We start from the raw sequence: 26,070 nt of genomic DNA on the forward strand, positions 1-26,070 counted from the left end.
TAAACAAACCACAGGAGATGGTTTCTAGTGATGTGACCAAGGCGAAGGCAGAGGTAAAGTGAGCTGGAAGGCTTTAAGTAGGCAGGTCAGGCGAGCATCATCGGAAACAGCTGGTAACTGAGGAGAGAGAAGAGAGCTGGCAATTAGCCGACAGCTGAGCGGCCAGCCCAGAGAAGGAAGGGTTAAGCCAACCCTGACAAATAGTTACAAAAGGACAAACAGTAGTTTAAAATTATATACTGGACAAAAAATGATTTCTCTAATTATCACTTTGTAAGAAAGGGTTTAAAAGTAAAACCAACTTACAAGCATTTTCTTTATTCCTTGCACCCTGATGGCTCACATTTTTTTTCAAGGGGGAGCAATGTTCCTACACATCTTTACATTAAATGTCCGCTTCCTTTGTATACATAAAAGCAGGGACCCATGGGGGATGAGGAAGTCCTGTGCTTTCTTTCTATCAGGATGCCAACTTTGCCAATATGAACCATCTAGCTACACTGTACCCAATGAGAGGTGATCTTACCCAAGAAGTGTATGCTGACAGTTGTTCACAGTAGAGCAGGGCAGGCATCATGGGACAAGTTGGATCACACTGGAAAAGGGAACCCTGGAAGCAGGATTAGGATGATTCTGGATTGGAGTTAGGAGTTGGATAAGTAGTAGGTTGAACAAGGCGACAATCCATCGTATGAGCATGTGACATAGGAACCCTCCAGGGTGTGAAGTCTTAAAGCCAGTCTGTATTCACCAAGGACCCACCTGATGAATACCGGCTTTTCTGTGATCTAAGCCCAGGTTGTAACCCCCAGGTTCATCCTGCTCTACATACCATGGACCAAGAGTCAGAGATCACTGGCAAGAGTTCAGAGGTCAGGGTTAGCTGTGAACATAGATGGTCAGGAGCAAGGCAAAAGTCAGGGCAGGCAGCAGACATGGATAGTCAGGAGGAACAAGAGGTCAGGGTGGCCAGCAAATATTGATAACCAGGAACATGCCAGAGGACAAGATGGGCAGCAGACACAGATAGTGAGCAAAAAGCCAGGAGTTGGTACACAGGAATCACAGAAAAATGCAGTGAATAATCAAACGAGCCAGAAGTCAATGCACAGCAATTAAAGGAAGATGCAGGTTGGATAGCAGGAAAGCATCAAAGGGGCTTGACAGCTAGCTTGCAAACCAATGCAAGAGCAGCAAGCTGAAAGTGGTGCCAAGTTTATATAAGCCAGGCTCTGACTGGATGAAACAGTGACAGTTTAAGAGATAGGACAAAGGTGCGTTGCTCTGATTGAATATGATGCATTGCAGAAGATAAGTAGCACTGACACTTTCCCCGGGTCAGAGTAGCTAAACAGAGTGATGCTAGAGTAAATAAACATGAATATTTGCTGCTGGGGAGGCAGAAAATGAAGTAACCCCTTTACCTTGTGCTTTATGGGCAAAGAAAATGGTTCATTTAAGGCCAGTTTATCTTTTTCTGACTCTTTGCTGTGTAAGAGGAAATGTTTAAAACATTTGTAAAAGCTATGTTGGGATTTCACAGCAGAATTTCTACAGCCTGCAGTCACTATATTATCATACAATATACAGTCAGTGGGACAGCTATTGGGAACATCTGTGTGAGATTATTACTAATTACATCCAGTTGGGGAAAAAACACAAAATCATCTATATCACAATATAGACTTAAGAATATATATTTTTTTTTAAAAGCTTTGTTAACATGTAACATACATTATAATTCATACTTAGCACTAAATATTTTACTAAGCTAGCTGGCTTTTAAAAAGTTACAATGTTAGAAGGCTAACTTTATTCAAACCCACCCTTACATCAACTCAGATTTCAACAGAGTTTCTCTGGCAACCTAATAAAACTTCACATGTGGCACAGAAACCTTAAGCAGCAGGATACAAGGAAACTTGGAATGGGAGCTGATGCTTGGCTACAAGAGAAGGACATAAAAACACATATTTTTAACCATCTAAGTATTTTTTTTTATTAAAGGACTTAAAGAAAGAACTGATTCAACTCAGCCAACATCATAGGTACCTCATATTGCATTTGCAAGCCAAAATGTTTCAGCGTGCACTTGTTGTAGAGTATTTTGGCTGAGCTGAATTTGAGAGATTACTATTTATATGATGTAATGCGCACTGTGCCTGAAAGTTTTGGAAAAGCTCCACTATGAACTGTATAGGTAGACCATTGAAAATAGAATGCATACAATATTTATACTCAGATAATCATTTTTTTATGTTTTGTTTCTTACTTTTTAAATAGTTTTTTGTCTTTTAATTTGTTTCTATTATAAGGCTGGATTCACACTGCAGTACGGAGCGGCTCACAGCAGGGGTCCGGTGCGTCCCTGTTTACCGTTTCAGGTGCGATTTTTTTTTTTTTTGGCTGAATTCAGACTTGAAACAGACCAGAAGATGCACAGGACTCCTGTGCAATTCGCTCCAGAGCTGCTCCAGAGATGTGTGAACCGGCTCCATAGAGAGCTGGTCACAATCTCCTGACATGCGAATTGGATGTGGAGAAACTCGCATCCAATTTGCAATAGTGTGAACCCAGCCTTAATAAACAAATAATAAAGTGGATGATTGTTAAATGAGTAAAGGATTTAGAAAAATAAATATATACTAGATAAAACAAAACAGGGGAAAAGCATACCTGTTATCAGTGGTGTCGCTAAGGGGTGGCTTTTGGGGCTATAGCCCCAAATCTGGGGCCCATAGCCCAGAGTCTCTACAGGGGTCCCCAAGGAGAGAGGAGGCTTTCTGGGGACCCTAAAATAAGTGGGGGGGCTCTCTGGGGACCCTGATGCAAGGCGAGGCTCTCTGGGGACCCTGATTTTAAGGAGGAGGCTCTCTGGGGACCCTAATGTAAGTGGGGGGGGCTCTCTGGGTACCCTGATGCAAGGGGGGCTCTCTGGGGACTCTGATGTAAGGAAGAGGCTCTTTGGGGACCCTGATGTAAGGAGGGTCTCTCTAGGGACTCCGATGTAAGGAGGAGGCTCTCTGGAGACCTTGATGTAAGGGGGGCTCTCTGGGGACCCTGATGTAAGGGGGGGGCTCTCTGGGGACCCTGATGTAAGGGGGGCTCTCTGGGCATATATATATATATATATATATATATATATATATATATATATATATATATACACATACACACATGTATATTACTGTATATACATGTGTATGTCCGCCCAAGTGTATGACTTTCTTTACTACACTGCTATGGGCTCCAGCCCCAGATCTTTGTAGACCTAGCAACGGCCCTGCCTGTTGTCAATCTGGTTTTTATCTTTTATCCCTGGAAAGTTAAATATGGCATCCAATTGGTTAAATGGGTATTAAAACCAAAACCAAAAATGTATTATACTGCAGCCTAATCAATCATTTGATGTTGTGGCTTTTCCCCTTTGTTTTCACCTGGTAATTTGGACAGTAAGACCTCCTTTATTGCATTATATGCTTTCCTTCACCCGAACGCTGACAGTTAGCTTGACAAGAATACATATAACAACTTGGGAATGTGCTTACAGGCCTTGATACCAACACCGTTTATAATTTCTGCTGGTAATTAAGAGGCACACCTGCAATGCCTGTGAAGTGGTGCATAAGTATGATTTATACAACTTTCTAAAGCAAATTTAACATTTACAAAGAAAAAAATGTGGCTTAGCCACTTGCCCACTGGCCACTTAAACCCCCTTCCTAACCAGACCAATTTTCAGCTTTCAATGCTCTCACATTTTGAATGACAATTACTCAGTCATGCAACACTGTACCCATATGAAATGTTTGTAATTTTTTTCACACAAATCTAGCTTTCTTTTAGTGGTATTTAATCACCTCTGGGTTTTTTATTTTTTGCAATATAAAAACAAAGACCAAAAATTTTGTAAAAAAAATGCCTTTTCTTTGTGTCTGTTATAAAATTTTGCAATTTGGTCATTTTTCTTACATACATTTTGTCCAAAATTTATACTGCTTCATATCTTTGGTTAAAATAACCAAAATCAGTGTATATTATTTGGTCTGTGTGAAGGTCATAGAGTCTACAGGCCATGGTGCTAATCATTAAAAATGGATCACATGAGATGTACTGATGGCCTCTCATTTCTTGAGACACTAACAAGCCAGGACAGTACAAATACCCCCCAAATGACCTATTTTTGGAAAGTAGACATTCAAATGTATTTAGTAAGAGGCATGGTGAGCTTTTTCACATTATAATTTTTTTCTCACAATTCTTTGCAAAATTAATATTTTGTTTTTTTATTTTTATTTTTTTTCATGAAATTGTCATATTAACAGGTTATTTTTCTCACGTGGCATATGCATACCACATACCACTGCTGGGCTCTTATGGGGCACTAACCTTGGCAGTGATGTGCCCTGATGGGCAATGCTTGGCTCTGATGGGCACTGCTGGGGCACTCCTTGGCACTGCTGAGGCACTCCTGAGCACTGATGGGGCACAATTCTCATGCTGCAGCTTCACCCTCCTCTCCTCACACAATTGGTGTGAGGAGGCAGAGAACTGGATATGATGCCAATTTGTTGACAGTGATCACTCCATTCAATTGGACAGAGCAATCATGTGGTCGCAGACATTCCTGGGTGTGTGCAGGGAGCGCGATTCTGGGAGGAGATCATAGTATGCCTTCCCAGAGTTATCCATCCTCGCTGTAGCTGTCATTTGATATATGGCTTGGTTGGAAACTGATTAATTAGCTGTGAACTCACACCTTCAGGCTAATTCATTCTGTTTGTACACACAAACAAAGTAGCCATTGATTTCCTTCATCTATGTCAGACCCTTATCCTAGATAAGGGTCTGATTTAGAGTTTAACCACTTCAGCTCCGGACCAATAGACACCTTAAGGACCAGAGGTCTTTTTCCAATTTCGCACTGTGCTGCTTTAACTGGTAATTGCGCGGTCATGCAATATTGCACCCAAACGAAATTTGCGTCCTTTTCTTCCCACAAATAGAGCTTTCTTTTGATGGTATTTGATTGCCTCTGCGATTTTTTTTTTTGCGATATAAATGGAAAAAGAGCGAAAATTTTGAAAAAAAATATATTTTCTTCTTTTTGTTATAAGAAAAATCAAATAAACTAAATTTTAGTCATACATTGAGGGCAAAATTTATTCAGCCACATGTCTTTAGTAAAAAAAATGTCAATAAGCGTATATTTTTTGGTTTGCGCGAAAGTTATAGTGTCTACAAACTAGAGTACATTTTCTGGAATTTACACAGCTTTTAATTTATGACTGCCTATCTCATTTCTTGAGGTGCTAAAATGGCAGGGCAGTACAAACCCCCCCCCCAAATGACCCCATTTTGGAAAGTAGACACCCCAAGGAAATTGCTGATGGGTATGTTGAGCCCATTGAATATTTATTTTTTTTGTCCTAAGGGATTGAATAATGACAAAAAAAAAAAAAAACTAAATGATATATTGCTCACACATGCCATGGTTATATGTGGAATTGCACCCCAAAATATATTCCGCTACTTCTCCCGAGTATGGGGATACCACATGTGTGGGACTTTTTGGGAGTCTAGTCGCGCACGGCACCCCGAAAACCAATCACCACCTTCAGGATTTCTAAGGGTGCAAATTTTTGATTTAACTCCTCACCACCTATCACAGTTTCGAAGGCCATAAAATGCCAAAATAGCACAAAACCCCCCAAAATGACCCCGTTTTGGAAAGTAGACACCCCAAGCTATTTACTGAGAGGCATGTTGAGTCCATGGAATATTTTATATTTTGCCAAAAGTTGCGGGAATATTACAAACTTTTTTTTTTTGCACAAAGTTGTCACTAAATGATATATTGCTCACACATGCTATGGGCAGAAGTCAAATTACACCCCAAAATAAATTCTGCTGCTTCTCCCGAGTATGGGGATACCACATGTGGGGGACTTTTTGGGAGCCTAGCCACGTACGGGACCCCGAAAACCAAGCACTGCCTTCCGGATTTAAATATAAAATGCTACCAAAAAAACTGTTAGCGATCGCAGGGATCAGGCCTGACTCTGCGATCGCTGCAGTTTAGTGTTTTGTAAGTGACAGTGATCGATCGATACTGCACTTGGGTGGGCTGGGCAGAGGGGCAAAACGCAGGTGCTAGCAGGTATCTGGGCTGATCCCGCTAACAATGCGTTTTTTTGGAACCCTAAACTGCTGGGGATGCTAGTATAGATCTGATCAGATCAGATATTGATCTGTTCAGATTCTATACCACTACGGGAGGTGTATGCTTTGCGCGTGGGTGTTAGCGGTACTGGCACTAACCTAGCGCTGCCTGGGGCGAAGCAGACCCTGACCCTAAAACCTAATTGATATCACCCGCCGGGTGATCAGGGGGTTAAACCTTTATTGGGTAATAAATGGTGGGTGCCCTGATGCTATAAAAAGCAAACTAACCAGAGTCACCCGTAACACTTATACGGTGATCAGTGGTGAAAGGGTTAACTAGGGGCAATCAGGGGGTTCAAATTTTTATTAGGTAGTATATGGGGGTCCCTGGCGCTATATAAAAACCTGACGGGGAACCTAAATAACTAACTGGCTAACCAGCGTCACCAGTGACACTTATACTGTGATCGCTGGTGAAAGGGTTAACTAGGGGCAATCAGGGGGTTAAAACCATTATTGGGTAGTATATCGGGGTACCTAGTGCTATAAAAACCTGGCGGTGAACCTAAAAAAATAACTAGCTACCTAGCGACAGTAGCGACACTGATGCAGCGATCAGAAAAATTATCGCTTAGTGACACTGGCAAAAGGGGGTGAAAGGGTTAACTAGGGGCAATCAGGATGTTAAAACCATTATTGGGTAGTATATCGGGGTACCTAGCGATATAAAAACCTGGCGGTGAACCTAAAAAAATAACTAGCTACCTAGCGACAGTAGCGACACTGATGCAGCGATCAGAAAAATGATCGCTTAGTGACACTGGCAAAAGGGGGTGAAAGGGTTAACTAGGGGCAATCAGGATGTTAAAACCATTATTGGGTAGTATATCGGGGTACCTAGCGATATAAAAACCTGGCGGTGAACCTAAAAAAATAACTAGCTACCTAGCGACAGTAGCGACACTGATGCAGCGATCAGAAAAATGATCGCTTAGTGACAGTGGCAAAAGGGGGTGAAAGGGTTAACTAGGGGCAATCAGGATGTTAAAACCATTATTGGGTAGTATATCGGGGTACCTAGCGATATAAAAACCTGGCGGTGAACCTAAAAAAATAACTAGCTACCTAGCGACACTAGCGACACATGCAGCGATCAGAAAAATGATCGCTTAGTGACACTGGCAAAAGGGGGTGAAAGGGTTAACTCTAGGGGCAATCAGGGGGTTAAATCTTTATTGGGGGGTGATAGGGGGCTACCCTGGACCTAACACTAACTGCCCTAACAGTTTTTACTTTTACAACTGACACTGAATGCATTGATCAGTAAAGAAATGATCAATGTAATCAGTGACACTGTGACTGGGGGGGGGGGGCGGGGGGGATCGGGGGGCGATCGGGGGGTGGATCGGGGGGGGGGGGGGGGTTTGTGTACCTACGTGTACCTATGTGTCAGTGTAGTGTTTTGGTGCACTTACTTTGTGTCTTCTCCTCGTAGTCCGGTCAAAAAGACCGCCCCGAGGAGAATGACATCACTTCCTCCTTCCTGTGTAAACAATACACAGTGGGAGAAAGTACGTCATTGGTCAGGAGCGATCCAGAGGGGGTGGCCAGAAACCAATGGCCATCCCCTCATCACGGATCGCTCCCGGAGGGAAACGGACCGCCGTAGCCAGCGGGAGGGGGTCCGATCGGACCCCCCACCCGCTGGAAGGCAGGCACGTACATCTACGTGCTTGTGCCTGCCTGTGCCATTCTGATGACGTAGAATGGCAATACGGCGGTCCTTAAGTGGTTAATGGAGAACCCCACAGAGAGTGAAAAAAACGCATGGGGTTACCACTAAAAATACATGCCAGACCCTTATCCTTTATGAGGTCCCTGTTTGGAACTTAAGGGGGAACCTCACACAAAAATCAACAACAAAAAAGAGTGTGCCCTCCCCAATGTTCATACCGGATCCTTATCTGACTATGCTACCCTATGTACCCCCATTCTTCTGAACCAGCCGAGTGCCCATGTTAATGAAGACAAGGTTCTCCTCCCCACAAACCTGGCCCAGTGGTTGCGGGGGTCTGTGGATAGGAGGATTTAAAGGAATCTGAAAGCCCCCTTTAAAAATATGGGGAGCCCCAAATACAAAAAAAGCATCCCATACTTCGACCCACAATGTAAATTCATTGTCAATCATGTCCTCTAGCGATTTAGATCCATGTCAATCACAATGAACATGTCCACCAACCAGTTTAAAAAAAAACATTATTTTAATATTTTTTATACGGATATGCATTTTTCATGTGTATTATATTTTTCTATATAGGTTTTTTTTATTCATGAGTGAAGGATCAATACTGCTCTCTGGTCGGCATGTCATATTGTTGCAATACATTTGTAATTTTTCCCCAGTTATATTGTATTTTCTGCTTTTTTCCTGCAGGAACTTTAATGTTTGATATGACCGGGGACACTGCTATCACAGTTCTTATGGATGGCATTTGTTTTATATTGAAATAGATATGGCCGTGTCTCCATTAAAATGGTGTTCCAATTCCATATCATAGCAAAATGACTGATGGGACATTTCCGGTTCTCATTTTATCTCAATTGGACAACAGTAATGGAGCAGTTTTGTGAAGATACATAAGTATGTCTGACATCTAACACTAGAGGACCCCTTGATAACATTCTTTTGGATGAAACACGTTGGGGAGGAGACACTAGTGCTGATGTCACGCTGCTGACCGATTCTGGGTCAACAGTGCCATTGAATGTAAGGATTGTATTTTTACACTCTGGCTTGTAATGTTGTTGCTACTGTAATAAAGTTACTACGCTATGAGTACTTTATCTGGCTCCTGGTGAGCTTCATTTATCTTAGTTGCATCCTGATGAGGAGTGTCGCTGGTCAACCCATTCTAATCGGATGACAGATACTTACTGAATGCATGTTTGCTGCCATCCTTTCTGGTGAGTGTCCATTATACTGGAGTGTGGTGGCTGATCTTAGAGAAATTCATTGGATCACTTTTCTTCACTTCAAGATACATTAGTTGATATTATTGAGCATCATTACACTGGACTTGCTGTCACAAGTTTTACCCTTTCATGAGACTATAGGACACAAATGTGAAAAATCAAAAGTGCTCATTTTAAAAGTTTATATGCAAGTTATTGCTATAAAAAGTGTTTGGGGAACTGTCCCAGGGGACATGTATCGTTGCAAAAAAGAGTTTTTAAAACTGAAGTCACGTACCGTGCTCTGATTCGAAACCAGTCACATCCATGATGCACTGATTCATTCCGGCGTGCCCCAGTTGTTTGGCCTCATTTCAGAAGATGCTACAGAGTCCGGTTCGTTTTCAGTCGCAGCCGTGGCACGACTGATTCATGCCTCTGTCATGGCAAATCATTTCACTCATTTCACTGTCAAGTACTGCTCTCTGATTCGAATCCTGTGGCATCCGGGATGCATCCGGGATGCACAGATTCGTCCCGGTGCACCCCAGTTGTCTTGGCCTTTCATTCTGTATTCCACAGTCCGACTCATTGTTTGTCGCAGTCGCGGCACACTGATTCGTGCCTATATCATGGCAAAACATTTTACTCATTTCACACACCTGTCGCTATGAGTCGAATCCACTTATACCAACAACGCATCGGCCCGCACCCATCATTTCAGCCTTAAAGGTATCGTTTGCATGTTGCCTGTCATTTCTCCCCCGTCCGGCAGTCAATTCATGTTGAGTCCTTCATGCATTCTATTTTCGTAAACATGGCTCCATGGATGTTCGACCCCAGAAGCCTCTACGGCGACGCAAAAAAAAACACCCCGTCTTCCTTCGTAGTTCATTCATGGTCTCGATTCATTTGTTAAAACCTTTGCCTCAATGCTACTTCTCCTTATAGTTGCACAAATGCACTACAAAGTTACACAACTCAGCCACTTAGTCACCTTCCAATTCAGGTAGTCAAAGCCTCTTACCACTTGTCATCTGTCATTTCTCCTCTAGGTCAAGGGCCTAAGATCCCAGGCTCAAGTTGTCCATTCCAGAATTTGCATTGGCCTTCGGGATGTCCTATGTTCGGCCTCCCCAGCAGGAGGGAAGAGCTGGACCTCTATCTTCACACCTTGGTGGACCTGGGTTATAAGTACGGAGGCTTCTCACTTTAAGATTATCATTGTTCCTTTTCCACCAAGGCAGCAGCCAGGCTTTCATAATTCCAGACAGGCACAGATTGGAGCCTCATGGACACAAAGTTGTTCTGCTGTCACTTTGCTGGCCTGCACTCACCACTATTGGTCATTCCCCAGGGTCGATCCTTTGTGTCACGCCTCCTGGTCTTCCTCTCCCAGACACAGGACCCCGATCAGATCCTTTACTTAGACACTGCGGCAGTAGCAGACCTGTCAATGTGGGAGGAGTTCATTACTACATGGAACAGTATATTAATGTTTATACCGTCGATATCGCCCCTATCACCGTAGGTAGTGACAGATGCCTCCACAGGCTTCGCTGCAATTTTTGGTCACCATTGGTTTGCAGGACAATGGCCTCCAGAGATACTCCTAATCCCTGGGTTTACCCGGACTTCCTCCCTGTTAGAACTATACCCGATCATGGCAGCCACTCAACTCTGGGGTCATATCTGAACAGGACAAACCATGGCCTTTACCACGACAACCAGGCCACAGCTGATATTATTAATAAAGGCAGGTCCAAGTCGCTCTTAATTATGTCCTTCCTATGCAGGATGGTACAATTATCTCTACAGCACCAATTTAATGTCCACTATACATTCATTCCGGGCAAGTACAACGCCGCAGCAGACGCACTGTCCCGCATTAATTACACTTCCTTTTTCCAGCAGAAACCTGGTGTCGACCCAATACCAGCCCTTATCCCTCCTTGGTCTCAGCTGACTCCGGACTAGAACAGCATCTGCACGGAGCGACCCAGCTCATCAATCATACTCTGTCCCACAACACGCTCAAAGCCTATCACAAAGCGTGAAACGTGTTCAGCAAATTCCTAGCATCCTGCTCCGCGGAAACAACAACAGACACCAAGCACATACTGGCTTTTATAACAAATTGCCATAATCAGTTGGCCCTATCCCATAACACTATCTGACTATACTTATCCAGCATCCAGCACTTTCTGGCCTTACGAGATCCCGCAAAATTATTTGCATCCCTTGCGATCCGAGCCATCCTATGCGGCATCCAAAAATAACAACCCATGAGCAATGCCAATGCCATGTAACAAGTGCCATCTTCCCAGGCTATGTCTACTATCCTGGCTAGTTCACCATTTGGACTTCTCCCCAGCCTGGTCATGCAAGCAGCCATTTACTTAGCTTACTACGGGTTCTGGTGGCCTAGCAAGTTCCCCCTGCAGCAACCCTGAAGGCCAAGTTATGCATAGACATCACTTGGCTCGCTACCAAGACCATTTCATCCTTCACCTTGCAGTGCTTAAAACCCAGCAGTCAGGCTCCGGTGTAGACATCCATTTTCATAAAACAAACAACATCTGAGCTCCAGTAATCATACTCAACCGCCTACTGTCACTCCTACCAGAACAATCAAACGCTAGTCCCCTACTACCTTTTCGATCAAACCTTAAGTGCCTGCCAGTTCATCAAACATGTGGGGGTTCCTCTACGCAACCTACACCTCAACCCCAGTCAGTACTCCAGTCACTCTTTCCGTATTGGAGCAGCCACGGCAGCATTCTGGCATGGGGTCCCAGATCACGTCATTCAGAGACTGGGCAGATGGAAGTCTGCCTGCCTCGCCGGTACATCCCTAATCCTCAGGTGGAAATGGCACAAGAATTTACCAAACTTGCTCAATGAATAAAGCTAAAACTAATAAAACTACACCCCTACTGAATGTTTTTGCCCCCTTATTTTGATATACCGTCCATCAGACCAGGGCACACTTCATTTCATGTTGTAAATCTTATAGTAAGTCTATGTTGTTTATATTGGTATCGGTCATAGGGCTTCAACCATAAATAAGAAGGCCAGTATGGTGGCCTGAATTTATGGGAGGAGCCCAGGGGGTATTTAACGAGCCCTGTGGTCTTTGTTGGTTTCTTGTGCACAATACCCACCCTCCCATCCCCTTTTCAGGGCATTTTTCAAATTCATTTCTATTCACAAAATATTAATTTCTAATCTTGGGTATGCCCCCTTATTTTGGTATACCGTCCATCAAACCAGGGCACACTTCAGTTCAATTTCATGTTGTAAATCTTATGGTAAGTCTATGTTGTTCATATCTATAGCAGCCATAGAGCTTCAATCATAAATATATATATAATATACTGACTATATATGACTACACCCATTATTATATAATGTATACCACCGAATGAATATATATATATATATATATATATATATATATATATATATATATATATATATATATATATATATATATATACACTACAATCAATTCAGAGTATATATATATTATTATTTTTTGCACACACACACACAGAGTATATATATATATATATATATATATATATATACACACACACACACACATACTATACTGTATATATATATATATATATATATAGATATATATATATATATATATATATATATATATATACTGTATATATCTAGAGTATACACTGAATATATAGTCTACGCTAAATGGCTAAATGTAGAGTGTATATATATATTGTAAGGGATCTTCCCGGGGTAGGGTGTGTTTGGACACAGTTCACAGCAGACTTGGAATTTGATAAAGCAGATCTTGGCGTTTATTCGTGGTACAAACAGTCCAGCAAACAAAATATACAGCAACACCGTGCTTTCTAAGTACAACAAAAATAAAAGTCCTAGCCCGGCTGGGCGCTTACTAACAGGTTCTGCTCACCTATCTGACACTTACAAACACAGCGTCTTTCGCCTGGATATCGCAGGGTGAGTTTTAGCTCCAGCAGTGGCTGTGCTTGCAGCTTCCTTCAACACACAGATTGTTCATTCCCTGGCTGAGAACAACCACCTGCAGACCCTGCAGTGCCTTTAGCTTCCCAGGCTAATTAGGATCAAAGCTCACCTGATCCCAAACCCAGAACTGGATCGGGGGATGTGGAATGACAGGTCCCTCTACCAAACCTACCTGCCATTCCATATAAACCCAGGCCCGGCAAAATTAAATAACAACTCAGCAGCATATCGCTGCTGAGAAACTGATCCATCCTGGATTTACCATCTCACACTGTGTAGCAACCTAGGTGAGATGTACACCCCCTCGATCACTTCTCCAGTGACATGTCTACATATCCCCCCCCTCTTTTTCAGACCGGAGGGCTGAGCCTTTTGTCCCCACAGACAACTTACCCTTGACAATGCGTCAGCATTTGCCTGTAATTTCCCTGGCCTGTGTTCCACAGTGAAATTAAAGTTTTGTAGGGAGAGAAACCATCTAGTCACTCTTGCATTTCTCTCCTTGTTTAACTTCATCCATGTTAGGGGGGCATGGTCTGTCACCAACTTGAATTTCCTGCCTAGCAAGTAATACTTTAAAGATTCTAGGGCCCACTTCACTGCCAAACATTCTCGCTCCACAATGGCATAATTTTTCTCGGCCGGGGTTAGTTTTCTACTCAAGTACGTCACCGGATGCTCCTCACCATTCACTACTTGTGAGAGTACTGCACCTAAGCCTGTGCTAGAGGCATCTGTCTGGACCAGAAATTCTCGCCTGAAATCGGGGGTGACTAACACAGGTGGTTGGCACAAGGCAGACTTAAGGCTTTGGAAAGCCTCCTCGGCCTCTGGGGTCCACGTGACCATTGCTGTCTTTCCGCCCTTTGTCAAGTCAGTTAGCGGAGCAGCAACTGAGGCAAAGTTCGGCACAAATCTACGGTAATAACCCGTAATACCCAGGAAAGCTCTAACCTGTTTCCTTGTCAGGGGTCTAGGCCAATTCTGTATTGCCTCAATTTTATTTAGCTGTGGCCTAACCAATCCTCTTCCAACAATGTAGCCCAGATATTTGGCCTCTTCTAGGGCTATAGCACACTTCTCGGCATTTATGGTCAACCCTGCATCACTTATGGCATCCAACACGGCCTGTACCTTACAGAGGTGACTTTCCCAATCAGGGCTAAAAATGACCACATCATCGAGGTAGGCGGCTGAGTAATCACGATGTGGTCGCAGAATCAAGTCCATCAACCTCTGGAAAGTTGCAGGCGCTCCATGTAACCCGAACGGCATCACTACATACTGGAATAGCCCATCAGGGGTGGAGAAAGCAGTTTTCTCTTTAGCCTCGTCAGAAAGTGGAATCTGCCAATAGCCCTTTGTGAGATCGAGGGTGGTTATGTACCTGGCGTTACCCAACTTCTCAATCAATTCATCTACCCTGGGCATAGGATACGCATCGAACTTGGAGATCTCATTCAACTTTCTGAAATCGTTACAGAACCTCCAAGTTCCATTGGGCTTTGGGATTAGCACAATTGGGCTGGACCATTCACTCTGTGACACCTCAATTACCCCCAGAGCAAGCATACGTTTTACCTCGGCAGATACGGCTTCCCTACGTGCCTCGGGTATCCTATAGGGCTTAAGGTTTACTCTGCTTCTAGGCTCAGTTTCAATGTGATGATGGATGAGGTGTGTACGCCCTGGGAGGTCAGAGAACTTGTTTTTGTTTTTCTGTAAAAATTCCTGAGCCTCCTGTTTCTGTGACACTGATAGAGTATCACCTACCTTGACTGGAGGGATTGGTTGTGACAAATTATTAACAGTATTTGTCGCCCCCAAGGATTCCCTGTCTTTCCAGGGCTTGATCAAGTTTATGTGATAAACTTGGAAAGGCTTCCTTCTACCTGGTTGGTGCACCTTGTAGTTCACCTCACTGATCTTTTCAACAATTTCATAAGGACCTTGCCACTTCGCTAAGAATTTACTCTCAACAGTGGGGACTAGTATAAGGACCCTATCGCCTGGGTTGAATGTCCTGATTCTTGCGGACCGGTTGTAAATTCTACTTTGGGCCTCTTGAGCTCTCTGGAGGTGTTCCCTTACCAGGGGCATTACAGTGGCTATACGGTCCTGCATTTGTGCTACATGCTCAATAACACTCTTGTATGGGGTGGACTCATTCTCCCATGTCTCTTTTGCAATGTCTAGTAGACCCCTAGGGTGATGACCATAGACCAACTCGAATGGTGAGAACCCTGTGGACGCTTGGGGCACCTCCCTAATAGCAAACATGAGGTAGGGTAATAAATGATCCCAGTCACGACCATCTTTTGCCACCACTTTCTTCAACATATGTTTCAAAGTTTTATTAAATCTCTCCACCAATCCGTCCGTCTGGGGGTGGTACACAGAGGTACGGATGTGTGAGATTTTAAATAGTCTGCATAATTCCTTCATTACTTTCGACATAAATGGCGTACCTTGGTCAGTTAGGATTTCTTTGGGGATCCCAGTCCTAGAGAACATATAAAACAACTCACGTGCAATTGTTTTAGATGCAGTGTTTCTTAAGGGTACAGCCTCAGGATAGCGGGTCGCATAATCCAGGACTACCAAAATATACTGGTGTCCTCTAGCTGACTTTACAATGGGACCCACTAAATCCATGGCAATACGCTCAAAAGGCACCTCTATAATAGGGAGCGAAACCAAAGGACTGCGAAAATGTGACACTGGGGCACTAACCTGACATGTGGGGCACGACTCACAGTATTTTTTAATGTCATCATATATGGCCGGCCAAAAAAACCTCTGGAGAACCCTCTCTCGCGTTTTGTCAGTCCCCAAGTGTCCCCCAAGAACATGGTTATGTGCCATGTCAAGCACCTGACGCCGGTACGGCTTAGGTACCAGAAGCTGTTCCACAATCTCATCTTTAACCTTATTGACTCTATAGAAAAGATCATTAGTCACCGAAAAATGTGGAAATCTTTTTTCAGCATCTGGTTCCTGAGGTACCCCGTTCATAACAGCAACCTGCTCTCTCGCATTTTTGAGAGTGGGGTCCTGTAATTGTGCAGTCCCAAAATTATCGCTAGACACCTCTAAGTCTAGTATATTTTGCTCAGTGGGAGGAGCCTCCTCCTCCCCAGCCAGGACCTGCAAAGGAAAACAATCATTTTCATCCTGCACATTTTTATCATTCACAGTGGACAAGGCAACCCCCTTAGAGGTATCCTCACTCCTTTTGGGGATTTTTCTTTTTTCCCAAAGAGCCCAGAATAATGGAAAATCGCGCCCCAATATTACATTATGCATGAGGTTTTTAACCACACCCACTTCATATTGTACGGTGCCTTGTTCAGTCCCGACTTTAGCCAGCACTATAGGGTACACTTTTGTATCACCATGTATGCACACAACACTCATATGCTTTTTAGACTCTAAGTCCCCAGTCACCAGGCTAGCATGCACCAAGGTTACGAGGCTTCCTGAGTCCATTAACGCTTTAACAGGAAAGTCATTGATTGTGATGTTGCAGATTTGCGGTTCAGTCTCTAGTCCAGGAACTGCAGCACAAGATGGTTCCGCAAATAGCGACTGACGCCTGCTAGCGTCACATTCCATGGGTTCAGAGGTAAGAGGGCAATGGGCCGACACGTGTCCCGCCTCATGGCATCTCCAACACTGGATAGGGCCTGGTCTCTTTGGCAAGGAGTCCTTTTCAGAGCCCCTTAGCCACCCGGGACCATCACCAGTCTTTTGTCCCTGAGACACCACTTGAGCCCTTTTCCCCCCATCAGCACCCCTCCACACTCCCCCAATAGATGGAAGTCTCTTACCAGCTGACGGCACAGATCTGGCGCTCCGGGGAGGTGAAGATGCTGCAGGAACATCACGGAGGTAGTCCTCAGTCGCCTGGAACCTCTCCACAAGGTTGACAAGTTCGTTTGCATTCTTAGGATCACCTTGTCCCACCCAGCGTTGCAAGTCAGTAGGAAGGGCTCGGAGGTAGCGATCCATCACGACCTTCTCTAGGATTTGTGCAGGAGTAGAAGTGTCTGGCTCCAACCACTTTCTTGCCAAATGGATTAGGTCATACATCTGGGACCTCGCTGATTTGTCCAGACTGTAGCTCCAGTTGCGTACCCTCCGGGCACGGACTGCAGTAGTAACTCCTAGTCGGGCAAGCATCTCCTCTTTTAGCCGAGTATAGTCCTTAACCTCTTGCTCACTGAGGTCATAGTAGGCCTTTTGAGGTTCACCTGTTAAATAGGGCGCAATTACCTCTGCCCACTCAGCGGCTGGTAACTTCTCTCGCTCAGCCACGCGCTCAAATACTGTTAGATAGGCCTCAACATCGTCCTCAGCAGTCATCTTTTGCAGCGCTTTCTGCACAGTCCTTCTCCCAGAAAAAATCTCTGGAGCGGCTCCCTCCATTGTGCGTGGATTAGCAACCACAGGCGCCTCTCGATTTACTATCAGGTGCTCGATAAGTTGTTGTTGGCTTTGGCGCAAAGCTTGCAACTCTTCCTTATGCATCCGCTGTTGTGCAGCCATCATCTGCTGTTGTGCAGCCATGGACTGTTCATGTCGTCTATTGGCCTCTGTCTGCGCCTGCTGTTGTGCAGCCATCATCTGCTGTTGTTCAGCCATGGACTGTTCATGTCGTCTATTGGCCTCTGTCTGAGCCTGCTGTTGTTGCAAACTCACTTGCATAAACTGCTTCAGCATCTCCTCCATGTTGCTGGACTGTTTTTGGAGTGTAGTTGCAGCTTTCACCCAGGACATCAGCAGCTGTAGCCAAGTCTGTCCACACCGTTGCCCCTAGCAACCGCGTTGCCCGCATTCTCCACCAATTGTAAGGGATCTTCCCAGGGTGGGGTGTGTTTGGACACAGTTCACAGCAGACTTGGAATTTGATAAAGCAGATCTTGGCGTTTATTCGTGGTACAAACAGTCCAGCAAACAAAATATACAGCAACACCGTGCTTTCTAAGTACAACAAAAATAAAAGTCCTAGCCCGGCTGGGCGCTTACTAACAGGTTCTGCTCACCTATCTGACACTTACAAACACAGCGTCTTTCGCCTGGATATCGCAGGGTGAGTTTTAGCTCCAGCAGTGGCTGTGCTTGCAGCTTCCTTCAACACACAGATTGTTCATTCCCTGGCTGAGAACAACCACCTGCAGACCCTGCAGTGCCTTTAGCTTCCCAGGCTAATTAGGATCAAAGCTCACCTGATCCCAAACCCAGAACTGGATCGGGGGATGTGGAATGACAGGTCCCTCTACCAAACCTACCTGCCATTCCATATAAACCCAGGCCCGGCAAAATTAAATAACAACTCAGCAGCATATCGCTGCTGAGAAACTGATCCATCCTGGATTTACCATCTCACACTGTGTAGCAACCTAGGTGAGATGTACACCCCCTCGATCACTTCTCCAGTGACATGTCTACAATATATATATATATATATATATATATATATATATATATATATACTAGAATGTATATATACTGTATATATGTATATATATATATATATATATATATATATATATATATATATATATATATATAGTATGTCACAAAAGTGAATACACCTCTCATATTTTATAATATCTTTTCATGTGACAACACTGAAGAAATGACACTTTACTACAATGTAAAGTAGTTAATGTACAGCTTGTATAACAGTGTAAATTTGCTGTCCCCTCAAAATAACTCAACACACAGCCATTAATGTCTACACCGCTGGCAACAAAAATGAGTACACCCCTAAGTGAAAATGTCCAAATTGGGCCCAAAGTGTCAATATTTTGTGTGGCCACCATTATTTTCCAGCACTGCCTTAACCCTCTTGGGCATGGAGTTCACCAGAGCTTCACAGGTTGCCACTGGAGTCCTCTTCCACTCCTCCATGACAACATCACAGAGCTGGTGGATGTTAGAGGCCTTGCATTCCTCCACCTTCCATTTAAGGATGCCCCATAGATGCTCAATAGGGTTTAGGTCTGAAGACATGCTTGGCCAGTCCATAACCTTTACCCTTAGCTTCTTTAGCAAGGCCGTGGTCATCTTAGAGGTGTGTTTGGGGTAGTTATCATGTTGGAATACTGCCCTGCCGCCCAGTCTCCGAAGGGAGGGGATCATGCTCTGCTTCAGTATGTCACAGTATATGTTGCCATTCATTGGTCCCTCAATGAACTGTAGCTCCCCAGTGCCGGTAGTACTCATGCAGCCCCAGACCAGGACACTCCCACCACCATGTTTGACTGTAGGCAAGACACACTTGTCTTTGTACTGCTCACCTGGTTGCCGTCACACATACTTAACGCCATCTGAACCAAATACGTTTATCTTGGTTTCATCAGACCACAGGACATTAATCCATTTCCTTAGTCTGCTTGACTTCAGCAAGCTGCGGGCTTTCTTGTGCACCATCTTTCAGAAGAGGTTCCCTTCTGGTACAACAGCTATGCAGATCAATTTGATGCAGTGTGCAACGTATGGTCAGAACACTGATAGGCTGACCCCCCACCCCTTCAACCTCTGCAGCAATGCTGGCAGCACTCATACATCTATTTCACAAAAACAACCTATGGATATGATGCTGAGCATGTGCACTAAATGCCTTTGGTCGACCGTAGCGAAGCCTGTTCTGAGTGGAACCTGTCCTGTTAAACCACTGTATAGTCTTGGCCACCATACTGCAGCTCAGTTTCAGGGTCTTGGCAATCTTCCTATAGCCTAGGCCATCTTTATGTAGAGCGAGAAAATGTTTTTTCAGATCCACAGAGAGTTCTTGGCCATGAGGTGCCATGTAGAACTTCCAATGACCAGTATGAGAGAGTGAGAGCAATAACACCAAATTTAACACACCTGCTACCCAGTCACAAAAAATGTGAGGTGTGTACTCAGTTTTGTGAGATACTGTATATCAAATAAACTGCCTGCACTGACTGAATATATAGTCTATGCTAAATGCAGAGTGTATATATATATATATAATATATATATATATATATATATATATATATATATATATATATATATATCTCAAGCTATCTCTCTGTCTACGCCAAAACACTATACACGGTCGCTCTGTAAGCAGCCTTATATAGTGTGGGACGTGGACTTCGTCCCCTTGAGCCATGATTGGCCAGAGGCACCCTGCCTTTGGCCAATTATGGCTCTCTCGGCAGAGAACGCTGCGATTGGCCAAAGCATGCAGGTCAGGTGAATGCTTTGGCCAACCATCAGATGCTTTATAGGATATTCCGCAGCACTAAAGTTTCCCGCAAATGCACCATAATGTTCACTGTTCTGCAAGCAGGCGAACACCTGATCTTCAAGTCAAACTTACTTTTGAATCGAACATCAAGCTCATCCCTAATGCTCATTTACACTTTATCGTTTTGCCAGGAGCTGGCTGAAAAAATCCAGTGTAAAAAATACTTGATCTGGTGTGTATTTTAATGCGTTGATGCACGTATGTATTTGCATTTATGTGTGTAAGGGATATGCACAGAATTTCATTCTAATGGCTAGAACATTTATTTGTACTAGCTGTTAGGCTTCAATTACATACAGTACATACAAGTGCATATATGTGTACATTTTGCCAGTATGCTTCTCTCTGAATGCAGGTTTGGGGCTTTTTTTATGCCCCCAAGTGCTGCTCTAAAATAGCCCCCCATTGTGCATGCCAGGTCTGTCCACTGGCTGCTCTGTGTATTTGCTTCTACAGCCTCTTGGGATTTATGACATGGTATCTCAGAAGCATGAGGGAGTAGGGAAATGTCATTCTCACCTAGGCGACAATGGCAACTAGGGTAACAGGGCCAGAGTAAAAAATAAAAGAAATAAGGTAAACAGAAAAATATCTGCTTGTTTGCTTTATGGAGAGGGGTGGGTGAGTGCAGGGAGGTAAAGGCACCTATGGGGTGAAGGTCTGTTTTAAGTGTTGCAGTATGTTTTATACTAGCAAGCCAAAGTTCTACTTTGAGTAGATACTAAGTGGAAATATTGATGATGGACTTTATAGGCACCACGATTGGGACTGGCACTTTCCTACCATTCTCTGTATCCACAGCACCACTATGAGGTGATACAAACAAATTTCCTTCTACTTTGAGTAGAACTTAACTTAGTTAATAACGTAATTATTTTACATCCCTCTGGTCTTTGGTCTGAAATGACCCAATGTAATATTTAACTTCATATAACATTGCCCTCCCTTTGGAAATGGTGCCTGGGTGGGGTCTATTTGTAGATAGAGCTACTGATTGGATACGGGGCTAGATGAAGTCCAAATGGCAAAATACTAAACATTTTCATCATGTAAAATCCTTTTTGTATTCCCACAGGTGTTCACCTCCTATATTTTGCTATTTGGTAAGCATTGTGCCATCTCTGTGGCTTCTTGAAATAAATCATGATCATCAGGTAAGTTTTATGGCTAGAAATAACATGTTATCTTACATGTGAGGTCTTTGCTATTGTATATTTGCTAACGTATTGTTTGTCCAGCTGCATTAAAGCCATGAGCCCACAAGCAGTACTGGCCATGTATTGGAAAAGGAAAGGTCTCTGCTGTACTATAGGCCTATGCCTATGGACAGCAAAGACAAAGTGAAAGCTTTTACCTGTATTCCAACACATGTTATCAGCAGAAATTAAGTTATCTCTGGGGAGATGTTCCTTCACTTGCCTGTGTCCCCTTCAGTACAGAAAACAAGAAAAATCACCCCAGCAAGGCCACAGATAGCAGTAAAAGTCTGACAGGGCTTCTAATCCTTTCCTACCATTTCCTATCTAAAAAATAAAGCGGAATTAAAGTGCTTGGCTTCACCAGTGTTTAGCTTTTGCCATAATGTGCAAACAAAGTTTGGCACACTTACCAATTAAAGCATCCCCCTTCAGTGCTGTGATACCTGCAACCTCCCTCTACAGGTACAGGGTCTTCTTTGGCACAGTTTACAGTAATATACAGTAGTAAGCCTTAACTTTTTGAGTTCAGGTACATTTAGGCATTTCTCTTATCTATGTTGATGGTTCATCTCCATAGACAGTTAGAATGACTTACTGAGGCACTCAAAAACACACACTGAATGACTGGGGGAAAAATGCTTTGATCACTTTACAGGCCAGCATAGGAACAGTAAAATCAGTTTGGACATGAGGAAGAAAACAAGGCCTGATTATGAATCATAAAGTGATGTCATTGCGCTCCAGACACAGAATTCTATATATCCCATTAAGGAAAGGACATACTGACGTATTTTCACTGCTACATTCCATTTAGCTGTCTGCTTCTCTCCTTAATACATGTACTGTACTATAGGAAACACTGTAGTAAATAGTAGTACATAGTAAGGTTTGTGTGGAAAGCTCAGAGGAAGGCAAAGACATGTAACATCAACAAATAATGGCAGAACGTGTTTTCTCATTAATAGCAGTATTCATTCATTCCAAAATAACTTCTGAAAAATAAAATGTGTATTTGTTCTTCAATTCCAAATCCTTAAAGAACCCAAGTAACTTTCTTTCATAATGATAGCTGTAAATTAATTTTGTCTAAAAAAAATTGATTTGGCAGAAGCATATCAGTTTATCATTTGATAACAAATACTGTAGATTACAATAAACAATACTACAGATCTCTACACTCAGAATGAATCATCTCTCATTTACTGAATTATTCATTTACAAATGCATGCAAGGCAGAAATATTCTAGCCCAATTTGAGAGAAAAATGTTACTAGAGTCAGAAGAACGATACTTAAAGTGTATTTCCACCTTTGCACCCAAAATGGGATAGCATGTTTCATTTGTTACAGCATTATTGAAAAAAAAATTGCTGATTACCATTTTATGTGCTCTTTTCTAACAACGTCAGCACTGAAAAATCCTACTTAGTTCTCTTATCTTTGCTCTCCCTATCTTTGCTGTGCTGTCTGTTGTAGACTCATTTTGAACACTGTCTGCCCTAACAAAGGCAAAATAGCTGAATACGGTTGGGTCGGCAAAAACTGGCCATCTTCCATGTGTACAGCTTCCTGTCCAACAGAAGCCGGACTCATGAGCGGCTTCTGTCCAACAAGCATGCTAGGAAACCAATATCCGATCAGCATTGGTAGCCAATGGCTGCTAGCACTGATCAATGTGTTCTGGGGGGGCAGTCTCCCTGTCAGAATACAATAGCTCAGTGGGGGAGATCGCCGCACTATCATTGCACCAATCTGCATTTTTTTTTTACCTTCAGCCCACTGGGTTGAAGGAAAAAAACTCACAGTATGATCCCAGCTAAAGGGTTAAACGTTTAAAAGCAGGCCCTCTGTATTGTATTTAAATAAGGGGACACTCGGGTATCCCTGGCCTTTCTGTTAGAACAGGCATATCCTGATCTTTTTCAGAAATGCATGCAGTTTGCCATGTCTCCTAATGACGCACACACAAGCGGACTTTTCGACGGACTAGGTCCAACGGTCTTCCTGACAGACTTTTAGTGGAGTTCCGACGGTCTTTCCGGACGAACTGACTTTGCCACACACAAGCACACTAAAGTCGGATGGATTTGAACGTGATGACGTACAACCGGACTAGAATAAGGAAGTTCATAGCCAGTAGCCAATAGCTGCCCTAGCATCGGTTTTCGTCCATCGGACTAGCATACAGACGAACTGATTTTTCGACCGGACTCGAGTCCGTTGAAAAGATTTGAAACTTGTTTTAAATCTAAAGTCCATCAGATTTTTCGACAGCAAAGGTTCGATGAAGCCCACACACAATCAAATTGTCCGGCGGATTCGTTCTGTCAGACCTAGTCCGTCGAAAAGTCTGCTCGTGTGTACGTGGCATAAGAAACTTAAAAAGGTAAGAGCAAAATAACTTCTTTTTTTTTTTTTAGGTATACCATGTGAATTGGAAAATATAACAAACATATCGAGGGGTTTTCTCATATTTGGTTGCAAAAATGAAAATACACTATAACCACTTGTTGACCATCCACCGCAGTTGTATTGTGGCAGAATGGCACGGCTGGGCGAAACAACGTTATGCTATGCTTGCCCATGGAGCCGATGTGAGTGCTGATACGAGTGCCCAGCGGTTGCGATCACTGCCGGGCTCCCGCGATCGCTCAGGGCACACGGAGAACCGGGATCTGTGTGTGTAAACACACAGTTTCCAGTTCTCTGAGGGGAGAAGTGACAGATCGTCTGTTCATACACAGTATGAACAGCGATCGATCTCTTTCCCTACACAGTCCCCTCCCACCTTCAGTTAGAACACACAATAGGGAACACATTAACCCCTTGAACGCCCCCTAGTGGTTAACCCCTTTACTGCCAGTGACATTTTTACAATAATCAATGCATTTTTATAACACTGGTCGCTGTAAAAATGCCAATGGTCACAAAAATGTATCAAAATTGTCCGACGTGTCTGCCATAAATGTCCTGATAAAAATCGCAGATCTCCGCCATTACTAATAAAAAAAATTAATAATAAAAATGTCATAAAACTATGCCCCTATTTTGTAGACAATATATTGGTTTTGTGCAAACCAATCAATATACGCTTATTGAGATTTTTTTAATCAAAAATATGTGGAATAATACATATCGGCCTAAACTGAGGAAAAAAATTGTTTGTTTTATATATTTTTGGGGGATATTTATTATAGCAAAAAGTAAAAAATAATTCATTTTTTTGAAAGTGTCACTCTTTTTTTCTTTATAGCGCAAAAAATAAAAAATGCAGAGGTGATCAAATACCACCAAAAGAAAGCTCTATTTGTGGGAAAAAAAGGATGTCAATTTTGTTTGGGTGCAACTTTGCACGACTGCGCAATTGTCAGTTAAAGAGATGCAGTGCCGAATCGCAAAAAGTGCTCTGGTCAGGAAGGTTAAGATCAAGCTTTGGGTCAACATAGCCAGGGGTCAGTACCAAAAAGCAATTTATGCAAAATCAGGCCCTGGGAACAAAAGAACAGTGAGGTATTTTTATGTTAAAATCCTGCACAGGGTATGTCTTAAAATAATGAGGAGCCTAAGGTGAATACAAAAAATGAGGGCTTTTGTGGGTGAAGGTGTTTTAAAGGGCAAAATGCAGGTAGAGCCTTACTCCGCTAAGTTCTACCCACCAAGATTCATCTTTCACAAGATGCAATAAGCAGAGGAGCTTGGTGGGGTGTCAAATATGCAGCTTTACTTGCATCATGTCCTGACTCCTGGATATCATCCATGGCTGGAGTGTTTAGCCTGGCTTTGAGTGGTACAATTTAGTGGCATATGTGTTGTAAAGGGGTACGGTTTTTAAATAGTGAGCAGTACAACACAAAGTGGCTAAATAAGCATCAGCAACCACCAGCATATATCCCCACAGTGGTGTAACTGCATATGCCCATATCCTAGCACACGTTTTTGCCCATGTGCTTAGTGGTTACTCCCCATACACATACACACATGCTGCTCATCACTCTACTACCGACCCCCCCCCCCCCCACACACACACACACACGCACACACGCACACAAGCACACTGCCTCCCGTATCAGTACTTACTTCTGCAAAGGATATCAAGCAAAATAAAAGAGATGTTGGTCAGTCCAATCCTACAGAGCAGAGTTGCACATGGAAGCTGCTTTGGGCTGATGTGCATTTAAACTCCCCCACACATCCCCTGGACTTGATCGTACGATCTATGGTTTCAAATGACCAAGCACAGGGGATTCATGGGTGAGTGTCACTGCATTCTACATGGAACAAGTACAGCACTTTATAGGGTGTGATTAACCAACAAGTAAGTCAGAGCTGGTGTGGGTGGTGTTAAAGGTGTGAGTATTGACAACTTTTATGGAATGATCTAGTAAGAAAGCAGTAGCACTTCTACATAGGACTTCTATCTCTTGCGAGACTGCAATGTTCCACACTA

At 43.3% G+C, this 26,070-nt stretch overlaps 1 protein-coding gene across 2 annotated transcripts in view; it reads left to right on the forward strand.

Annotated features, from left to right (window-relative positions):
* Window positions 1-26,070, forward strand: part of TMEM26 (transmembrane protein 26) — a 165,963-nt gene that overhangs the window by 99,590 nt on the left and 40,303 nt on the right. For both annotated transcript variants that reach the window (XM_077455431.1, XM_077455430.1), the window contains exon 2: window positions 21,501-21,579. In XM_077455431.1, the coding sequence (XP_077311557.1) occupies window positions 21,501-21,579 (79 nt within the window). The remainder of the gene's footprint in view (window positions 1-21,500; window positions 21,580-26,070) is intronic.

Source organism: Lithobates pipiens, unplaced genomic scaffold (assembly GCF_037356315.1).
Source record: "Lithobates pipiens isolate NorthernLeopardFrog02 unplaced genomic scaffold, aLitPip1_a1.2 Scaffold_25, whole genome shotgun sequence".
NCBI lineage: Eukaryota > Metazoa > Chordata > Amphibia > Anura > Ranidae > Lithobates > Lithobates pipiens.